General features: G+C 42.0%; 1 protein-coding gene across 4 annotated transcripts in view; it reads right to left on the bottom strand.

The window, feature by feature from the left end:
- Dcaf5 (DDB1 and CUL4 associated factor 5) overlaps positions 1–10,742 on the bottom strand; it is a 137,837-nt gene that overhangs the window by 6,379 nt on the left and 120,716 nt on the right. For all 4 annotated transcript variants that reach the window (XM_004624760.2, XM_004624761.2, XM_023702593.1 and 1 more), the window contains one exon: positions 8,229–8,356. In XM_004624760.2, the coding sequence (XP_004624817.1) occupies positions 8,229–8,356 (128 nt within the window). The remainder of the gene's footprint in view (positions 1–8,228; positions 8,357–10,742) is intronic.

The raw sequence follows: 10,742 nt of genomic DNA, 5'->3' as shown, positions 1-10,742 counted from the left end.
TAGTGATCCTCCTGTCTCAGCAGTGCAGGGATTACAGGCATGTGCCACCATGCTTGGTTTCAGTGGCCAGCACAGCATGTGGTACCACGGATAGAACCAGGGTCCTTGTGTTGTCAGGCAGGTGCTTAGACTGCTGAGCGATCTCCTCAGCCCCTCTGCAGATAAGTGCCAGGACTATGCTGGGGAGCGGGGGAGAACACACTGAACAATGAACCTAGGGCCTCACTCATGCTGGGCCACCCCCTCACACCCAGGTCTTTAAAAAAAAAATTTTCCCCCTGTATTTAGTATAGGGTTTCCAGGGTCTCACTACATAGATCGGACTTGTAGTCAGTCTCCTATTTTCAGCCTCCCAAGTGATGGGATTACAGGCACATACCACCACTCCCAGTCTCAGGGGCCAATCTCAGCAAGCCCTAGGGGTGGAGCTGGCACCGCAGGCCAGGGAATGGAACCCCAGCTGCTGTGCTCTGCCTAAGCAGGCACTTTAGTCTGCTCAGCTATCAGGTGGGCCTTTAAATTTTTTTAAATTTTAGACAAGGTCTTTTTTGTGGTACTGGGGATTGAACTCAGGACCCCGCACTTGCCAGGCAAGGGCTTAAGACAAGGTCTTGGAATGGCCTAATCTGGCCTCCAATTTATGATCCTCCTGAGCTTTTCTTTGATACCAGGAATTGAATACAAAGCCTTTCTTATGCTAGACAAGTACTCTATCCCAGACCTACACAGCTATGTCCTTGGACCTTTGTGAGGGGTGTTAACTTGCACTGGTTCAGTGCCTCTGCACTGAGCTCCATCTCTACTCCTTTTATATTTTTTGAGAGAGGGGTTCACTAAGCTGCAAAGGATAGGCTTCAACTTGAGATCCACCCAATTTAGCCTCCTGAGCTACTGGGATTACAGGTATGCCATACCCATCTTTTTTTTTTTTATGTATTGAGTACAGGGTCTACAGGATCTCACTACATAAATCGGACTTGATTGTAGTAATCCTGTTTCCAGCCTCCCAAGCGCTGGGATTATAGTTACGTGCCACCATGCCCAGTCTCATTTGTCTTCTCAACGCCCAGGGAACAGGGCCAGCACAGCACACCAGGGATTGAACTCCAGTCCCTGTGCTTGCCTAAGCAAGTGCTTTAGTCCACTGAGCTATCTGGCTGGTCTCTAATACCCATCGTAAAATGTCTTTTTGAGTTATAGTCTTGCTAACTTTCCCAGGCTGGCTTTGAATTTGTAATTCTCCTGCCTCAGCCTCTCAAGTCACTGAGATTACACATATGCATGACCATGCCCACAAAATCAAGCATTTTTAACAAGCACTCTATGGTAAGTTGAGGTAAATCAGTTTTGTTTTTTTTTTTTAATTTTATTTATTTATTTGTGTGTGTGTGTGTGTGGCCAGCTCAGCCCACCAGGGGGCAGGGCTGGCTGGCATGTGGTGCTGGGGGATTGAACCGTGGTCCCTCTGATTTGCTAAGCTTGTTCTAAGTAGGTGCTTTAGACCACTGAGCCATCTCACCAGCCCCAGTAAATCAGTTTTAAGAAATGATAAAATATAAAAAAAGTAGCAAAGTGGGGGGGCCCTCGTCTGAAGGGATTCTAACATTCTTTGTGAGGCTCAATGCTCGGGAAACATTTAGACAAGGTCTGCAGCACAGGTTTGAGCTACAATGACAACCTCAGCAAAAATATTTTTCAAGTGCTTAAGTCTGATGGCTTAGAAAGGAAGCTAAGGACCCAAACAGCAAAATTCTTTGAATTTGGGGTTGGGGGTAGACAGGGGTCTTAGTCTTAATTCTTTTTCATTGAGATAAGTGTCTCACTATGCAGTTCAGCTGGTCTTGAACTTGTGGAGATCCTTTTTCTTTTCTTTTTTTTTGTGGAACCGGGGATTGAACGCAGGCCGTTGTGCTTGCCAGGCTTATTCTACTGAGCTGTCTCCCCGGCCCCATGGAGATCCTTTTTCCTCAGCCTCCAGTGCCATTAGGCCAGCTTATTCTTAATTCAGAGACAAGTCTCTCCTCAGTTTAAAAAGACAACATGTTATTATTATTATTATTATTATTTTTGGCAGAACTGGGGATTGAACTCAGACTCTTGTGCTTGCCAGGCAAGTGCTTATTCTACAGAGCCATCTCCCCAGCCCCAAGATAACATGTTATTAATACTATTCTCTAATATGAAGATACATCTATTGGTCCTCTCATAGTAATTCAGAACTTATTAACAGAGCACAAAACAATAATGGTGAGATACTGGCCTAACTACTTCCCAGGCCAGTGCCAGGTATGGATTTCTGTTCTATCCCCCATGTTTCCATTTCAGGAATGAAAATCATTAACACAGAAAGTCAGGTGTTTGTCCCCGCCCCACTACTTTTTTTTTTTTTTTTTTTTTGGTACTGGGGATTGTACTCAGGACCTTGTGCTTGCCAGGCAGGCATTTATGCCGCTGAGCTATCTCTCTCCCCGGCCCCAGAAAGTCAGGTTTTATTTGGACTCTAGAATGTATTAATCAGAGGTAAATTGTTAATTTCCTAAAGCTTGAGGTAATGGAACAAAACAAGATCAAGAGGCAGCAGACTGGAATGTGAGTTCCCACTTGCTCCTCACTAGTTGGTGGCCTTGGGGGAGGCTCAGCTCCCTCCTCTAAAACAGTGAATTTGATGATCTCATGCACTCCTAAAATTTGGTGCAACCTGGGAGCAGTGAGGACCTGCCTCAAGGGAGTGGCAGCATAGAGCTGCAGAAGCAGTTGGGAACCTTGGCTCCACCATGTGCTATGGTCCTGAGCAAATGACTTCACCTGCAAAAGCCTGTTTCTCATCCGCAGAAATGAGGGCCAAGAAGTGACATCACTTAATGCCTGAGCACCAACAGACCCAGTACTTTGTTTTGGCAAATGAATACAGTAACCAGAGAGCTTGAGACCTACTCTCAGAGACCTGAACATCAAAAGTATTGACTATCCTTATTATCTTAGTTATCATCCTTAAAACATCTGTGAAAATGTTTCTTTACTAGACAAGGAATGTGAAGAGTAATGATAACAATGAAAATCCCCAATTTCACAGCCAGGGACCATGTATGGCATATGCCCATAACCCCAACTCAGAGAAAGGCTGAGACAAAAGTGCAAGTTTGAGTGCTGCCTGGCCAATTTAAAATAGGAATAAAAACAGGCTAGAGAAATAGCTCAGTGGCAGAGCACCCCTGGATTCTGTTCCCAGTATCACAAAAACACAACACAAAACAACAGAAAGCAACTTTCTGTCACCTATTAAATGTGCCTAGGTCTGCCTCCTGGATAAGGCTCTCAGAAAAGGAAGAGGTATAAACAGCTTTCTCTCTAAGCCTAGTAAAGAGTTTAGCTCAAGGGCTGCTGAGGAAAAAGATGAAGTTCAATTCTTATTCAAGTATTATCCAAAGGGATGGAAATTAGGTGTCACGTGTTTGCATTACCCAGTGACCAGGTCAGACATGCTTGAGGCAATAGTTCTAAGCCTCTTTTGCTCTGCTGTACTATTACACCACATGCAGAGTTTGCCCATCCACCAAGGAAATATGCACAGATAAGATCCTAAACTGCTATTTGAGAGTGTGCTACTCTCTCTAAAGCAGCTTTTCCAAGCATTTATTCATAATCACAACACCTGGCACACAGTAGGTGGTGATTAAATACTTGTGGATCCAATGAAATAAATACCCATTCACTGTGCCCAGAATGTACTTCTCACCTTCTGTCCTTCCTTCTTTTGAAGTTTATCTACTCATCAACATTGAGCTCAAATATTAACCGATACAGAAATTACCGCAATGAGAAAAATCTCTCCTTCCTTCACAGTACTTTGTATCTCCTGTGTATCCACTTCATTTCTCAGTAACTTTATTTCTTGCCTGTTCTCCTGGGTCATCAATTCATAGGGAGAACTGTATTGCTTTTATCTTCACACTCCCCACAGGTCTAGCACAAATGGCATATATCACATATATGGAGCAAAATGCTACAATTTACCTCATGTTTAACTATAAAACAAACCCAATCTTTTTGCTAAGTGTAGAGATCTAAAAGACCTGTTATGGGTGAAGAGGCTGGTTCTATTTTATTTTTATTTATTTTTTCAGTACCGGGGATTGAACTCAGGACCTTGCACTCACCAGGCAAGTGCTTATCCTACTGAGCTATCTCCCCGGGTCCTTAAAACAGGGTTTTTTTTGGCGGAACCGAGGATTGAACTCAGGCCCTTGTGCTTGCCAGACAAGCGCTTATTCTACTGAGTCATCTCCCTGGCCCCCTTAACACAGGTTCTTGGCTGGGGAGATGGCTCAGTGGAATAAGCGCTTCCCTGGCAAGCGCAAGGGCCCGAGTTCAATCCCCAGTTCCGAAAAAAAAACACAACCATAGGTTCTTAAGGCTAAAAGGTGGCAATGAAGAATTAAGAGCAGGAAAGGAGGGTAGACAGTGAAAATCAGGTCTTCAGCTGGATCAGAACATGGTACTATTGATACTCTTTGAGCCACTAACTTTCTCAAGCAGCAAGCAGAAAGGTGACATTTATTAAAATAACTGTCAGGCCAAGTAATTCCCATGGCACTCCTGGGTAGCAAGTCCTCACTTTATAGATGGTAGACAGTCCAGTGTGATAAAAACTCAATGGCTTTTCAGGATGATACAGGCACAGGCAAGGGCAGGAATTCCAGTAGACAGATGGGGTCAGCACTGCACTTAAACTCATCTGTCTCCTTTCTAGTCCTCCTACAATGATTTTTGGTATTTTGAGATATAATGCTGTCCAGGCTGGCCTCAACCTCATGACCCCCTGTATTAGCCTCCCACAGCACTGGAATCATAGTTATGTACCATCATGCCTGGCACTGGCAATGCTTTTAATGCTACATAATTCCCAACTAGATAGTGAATGGGGAAGATACCTGTGAGACAGCAAAGCTGGGAACTTCAAAGCTTTTTGCTTTCCCTCTTATTATGGTCATCTGCACAGACTTAAGTTTCAAATGGCTAAATATGCCTGTTGGTTCCTATGGGAACCCAGAGCAGTAAGCTCCACAGAGCTGTCTGGATAACCTCACAGAGAAAATATTTTCTTCTTTCTTAAGAACTTGGCTAGTTTCCAGCCTATGACCTTTAGGGTAAGGACTTCAGTTGACTAAACAGTAATTGGGGAAACAGCACAGAAGTATCCCAGGATGAGCAGTCATAGAAGAATTTCTCTTCTAAAGGAGATGCTCAAGCAGAGAACTCTCTGAGAAAGAGAATGACGTCAGCGGGCCTAGAAAGGACACACTACAGTGCCAACCCATTAGTCACAGGCCAGAGAGCGAAGGATACAGAAATGATCAAGTCAGGCTATCCACTGCCCTTGCACTAGCATGGTGATGTGGTGACACAACAGACAGGGTTCTCTGTGACCCCCAACAGTTAACTTATCATTTAAATTTCATCAACTGTGAAAAGTTGGTAAAAATATTCTGAAAGTTGTATTTGTCCCTCTGGGGAAACAAGTGCAGCCATGAAAGTTAGCCCTGCTCTTTAGAACTAACAAGCTTAAATAGAGGAAGTTGGACTAAAGGCAAATAAAAATACCCACAAACTAATGTTCTAGCCCCCCTGTTTGAAATGGGGGGTCCTCATAATGTTGCCAAGGCCAGGTGCAAGACTACTGAGGAGCTGAGGTTAGAGGTATGCACCACTGACCTTGGCATCAATATTTTACTCCCTTCCTTTTGTGTGTGACGCAGGGGGCCAAACCCAGGGATACTCTGCCACTGAGCTGCATTCTCAGTCCTTCTTATTTTGGGACAGGATCTCTCTAGGTGGCCTAGATTTGCTGTCTTCTTTCCATAGCTTTCCAAACAGCTGGAATTACAGATGTGAGCAACCATGCCAGGTTCAATATTTTATTCTTGATAGTTCTTTCCTATCATCAAATACAACTTGATTTAACTAAGACAACACAAGCCAGTTTTTAGTTTTTCTCTCAAATTTCTCTGAGGTTACTTTCCTTTTGAATCTTCTCTCATTTTAAGAAAAAAAAAAAAATAAGGAATTTTAACATTCTGGGGAAGAATATAATTTATCCTTACTTAAAAGTCAAGTTATCAGGCTGGCCAGTTATCTTAGCGGATTAAAGCACCTGTATGCAGGCGCAGGGGCCAGGGGTTTGATCCCTAGGCCTACTGTGCCAGCCCTGCCCCTAGGGCGTGCTGGGAAGATGACTGAGACTGGGCATGGTGGTGCGTGGCTGTAATCCTAGCTCTTGGGAGACTGTAAACAGGTGGATCACCATGAGTCCAATCTAGTAGTGAGACCCTGAACACCCTGTAAACCCTCCCCTAAAAAAAAAAAAAAAAAAAAAAAAAAAAAAAAAAAAAAAAAGTTATCACAAGGTCCTCATATAGAATTCATTTTTCTATACCCAGTTCCTCAGATGTGGATAAAGGCTTATGAACAACTGGATCTGAGTGATGGGCAATGGACTATCTCCATGTGGATACTGGTGGGAAGGTCCCTCTCTCTTGCAGCTATAAAAATATTCCTTGGCCAAGGTAAGTTTATTCAACTGACATGCACTTGCTATGTTTAATATTCACATCCAAGTAGTCTCAATCTCAACTACATACAGGTTTTTAAAAAATATCCTGAGACAATGTAGCCATGGTTCTGAGAATCATTTGTTATCTTTTAATCACTGGTTATACCTATGACATATTAGGACAACAATTAACATACAGAGGGGCAATGTATAAAAAGGGATAGTGGTTCCAGGTAAGGGTTAGAAGGCAGAAGTCATCATACTGAAGATCAAAGGCCACTGCAAATTTAACAGCATACAGCGTAGTTAGAAGCCATCATCTGTTTCAAAGCCTGGTGATTTTTGTTTTCTCTTCCTTTTTCCTGATGTAATTGGCTTTTTTTTAAAAAATATTTTTATTTATTTTTTATTTGTGTGTGTGTGTGTGTGTGTGTGTGTGTGTTCAGTTCAGCCCACCAGGGGGCGGGGCTGGCTGGCATGTGGTGCTGGGGGATTGAACTGTGGTCTCTCTGCTTTGCCAAGCTTGTTCCGAGTAGGTGCTTTAGACCACTGAGCCATCTCACCAGCCCCATAATTGGCTTTTAAATGGTTCTAAAGTTCTAGTTCGAGGCTACGAAGAAGCAATGGGACTTTAGACCAGCTGCCCTGGGAGATTCAAATAGATTTGTAACGTCATTGAGCTGAGACCTGAATGGCCTCTCTCATACAGCCACATCTGTAGTTACCTATGTACACAATCAAAGAGGTATTGACAGAATATATATACGCTAAATTATGTAAGCATATATTTATAAGATATTGAAATGTATTCATGTATATGTAATTTATTCACAACAAGTAAAAGAAAAGCCATTTACATTTTTCTGTGGAATTGTGGGACACATAAATGTATAAACAGTACTTCTAATGAAAAAATAGATATATGTGAAATGTATAAACTTTTCTAATCAATCAATCAATCAATCAATCAATTACAGGGTTTTACTATGCAGCTCAGACTCTTAGTCATCCTCATGTCTCAGCCTCCCAGCACTGGGATTACAGTTGTGCGCCACCGTCCCTGGTTTAGGTGGCTGGCATGGAATGCAGTACTGGGGATCCAACCTGGGTCCTTGTGCTTGCCAGGCAGGTGCTTAGCTATCTCCTCAGCCCCAGATTTCTTAATAAGTATATTAAAAATAGTTCTGAGGGCCAGGGGTTATGGCTCAGTGGCATAGCACCTACCTGGCAAGCATGAGACTCTGAATCTGATTGCTGGTACCAAACAAAACAAAACAAAACAATACAACAAAACAGGTCTGAAAATGCAGAGGCCGGGGTTTGATTTCCAGTGTGCCATATGCTGGTCCCACCCCTAGGGCATGCTGCGACAGTGATTGAGACTGGGAGTGGTGGTGCACAGCCGTAGGGAGGCTGAACACAAGCAGATTACTACAAGTCTGATCTATGTAATGAGACCCTGTAGACCCTGTACTAAAATACAAAAAACAGGTCTGAAGAAGTTTATTATCACTTTCTAATATCAACTTCCCAATATTTTTTGATATATCAAAATCATTAAAAATTTTAATAGACCTTTAGTATGTTTAGATATGAAGTCCTACATACATTGTTACAATTTCTCCTGATTATGAACTGTAATAGTTTTTTTAAAGGATAAAAGGGGAAGGTGTCTCACCTTAATAATCTTTTCTACACCAGAAGAGCAGATCATGTAGGTGTGGGGATTAAATCGGACCTGGTTAACAATAGATCGATGCCCTTTCAGCACCATGAAGGCTCCATTGACCACCCTGCCAATGCCACCTGGAAGACAAGAACAAAAAAGTCAAAAGATGAGATGGATAAAGGTAAGCGGATAATGACAGATACACAGCTCTGAACAGGAGCTGAACTTTTTTATTAAGTATACCACAGCAAAACGCTTCATCTTCCAGATAAAGTTGCTATGAAGAGGGAGGAAAGGCCTCTTAGCATATAGTTTCCCAGCAGCTTTATTTAGCCTATAAGTACTGCCCACGCCAACCCACTGCAATTCCATTGTTAATAAAACCAAAGCCATTTCTAAAGTTTCTCAGGTTTTTGATATTTAAGTTAGAATACAGAGTATTACCTTAGAAAAGCTGACTGAACAAAATAGATTGAAACGCTCAGAAATAACAACTGAACCAGGGACATGACATACAGAATCAGAAACAATGACGGAAATGCAAAGACATCGTTGATCCATTTGTCCCATATGTCTATGATGAAGACAGGAAAAGACAACCCCACAAAGAACAAGAGAATTTCTGTCTTCCCCTAACAGCAGGGAAAAACTAAAGGTTAAAAAAAAAAAAAAAGGAGATTTAGATTATCATAAGCAGGGCCCAGAGACTAAGAATCTGAAGTAGAGAGTCATTAAAAGTACCACATCTGGGTTGAAAATCAACAGGCCACTGACTGAAAGCTGTATTTTTAAGGTTATCCTGTAGTCCTTCTGCTTCAATCAATGACAAAAAAGTACCAGAGGCCTGGAACTTACAACACAGATCAAAGATGTGTCATGGTGACACATCCATCCCACTCCCACTCTACTTTGTTCAAACATTCATCCCAAACTCGATGTCTGTGTCTAAAGGAAAAATGACTAGGACAGTATCTCTTCCTCTGAAATAACCTTGTTTTAGTACTGTCTTCTGGATTTAGTCTCCTGACACAACTCCTCTTTTGCCTTATGGAAGATCCCCCTCTATTACCATGGACTAAAACAAAACAAAACATTTGGTGACAAAAGGTTTCAGATTATACTGGTTTGTGTCCTTTGCCTAAATCTTTTACCAAATTTAACTTTTTTTTGAGATAGGCTCTCACCATGTATATATAGTCTTTTTTTTTTTTTTTGCTGGTTCAGCCCACCTTAGGGTATGACATGTGCTGGGGATCAAACTGTAGTCCCCTGTGCCTGCCTAAACTTGCCTAAGTAGATGCTTTAGACCACTGAGCTATCTCGCCAGCCCCTGTACATAGTCTTGAACACAATGAGCCCAGACTGGCCTCAGATGCGTGGCCATCCTTTGCCTCAAGCAGGGATTACAGGCATGTATCACCATGCTCGGCTTTCTATAAGGGATTTAATTTTATTAATACTTAAATTATTCAGGGTGGATAATACACACATTTAAAGCTACTCAAATCTCAGTCCAATAGCATCTAGTATGCCAATAAGCCAGAAAGGAAAAAAAGACTGGAACATAGGAGTGGAGGGTATTTAATGGAGAAAGGGACAAGGACATATTAAGCACTGAGCTAAGCTACCATGGGGTGGGCTGAGAGGCCTGTAACAGTCTGGATGTACTGTTCCTTGGATGACATTGGGGTGGTGACTTAGGCCTAGTCAAAACAAAATTAAATGACAGAACTAGTGAAATGGGGTCCATAGAAATCTAAGGAAACTAAAATAGTTATCTAAATATTAGGAATCTCAAAAATCCAGAGAAGCTTCATTGGGTCTATTTCTTTTCTATAAAAGGTTTTATTTGTCAAGAACTTCTGCACATGGTAATCTGAAATCTACTTTTCCATCATTATCCCTGCAATGAGGTGGTGATCAGCAAAGAAACTTCAGGTTAAACTTACTATAGACTTCATGTTCAATCCTACTGCTTCAAAGTTAAGAAATTTAAGTGATTTATCTCAAGTTACACAGCTAGTAAAAGTCAGAGGCAGGATTTGAACCACAGTCTGTCTACAGTTTCTAATATGGTCTCCATTATATCTACTGCCTTTAGGAGATTAAAAGGGCTTGAGTAGGACTGGAATTAGAGGTTTATAATGATTTCTAAGTTTTTCCAGTTTTATCAAATGGGTTAGTTTTCTTTGAAGTCCTAAATTAAACTAGGGGGTGGGTGTCAGGTCTACCCATTGGGTTATTTCTTTACCTTGCTGAATGTCCCATTGGAACAGAACTGGCTCTATCTTCTTCCTGCAGCTAGAACCTCTGGTGTAAGTCTTAACTAAGGTAAAGTGAATGCACACTAAGTACTTATGAATGGAGAGTGGCATTTTTGAATAAGTAACACAGAAGGAAGACAAATAGAAAGTCTCTTCAAGAACCAGCTGTAGGGCCGGGGAGATGGCTCAGTGGAATAAGCGCTTCCCTGGCAAGTGCAAGGGCCTGAGTTCAATTCCCGGTTCCACAAAAAAAAAAAAA

The sequence above is a fragment of the Octodon degus genome, unplaced genomic scaffold, assembly GCF_000260255.1.
Source record: "Octodon degus isolate 3935 unplaced genomic scaffold, OctDeg1.0 scaffold00007, whole genome shotgun sequence".
Classification (NCBI taxonomy): domain Eukaryota; kingdom Metazoa; phylum Chordata; class Mammalia; order Rodentia; family Octodontidae; genus Octodon; species Octodon degus.
This window is presented reverse-complemented; position numbering and strand designations above follow the sequence as displayed.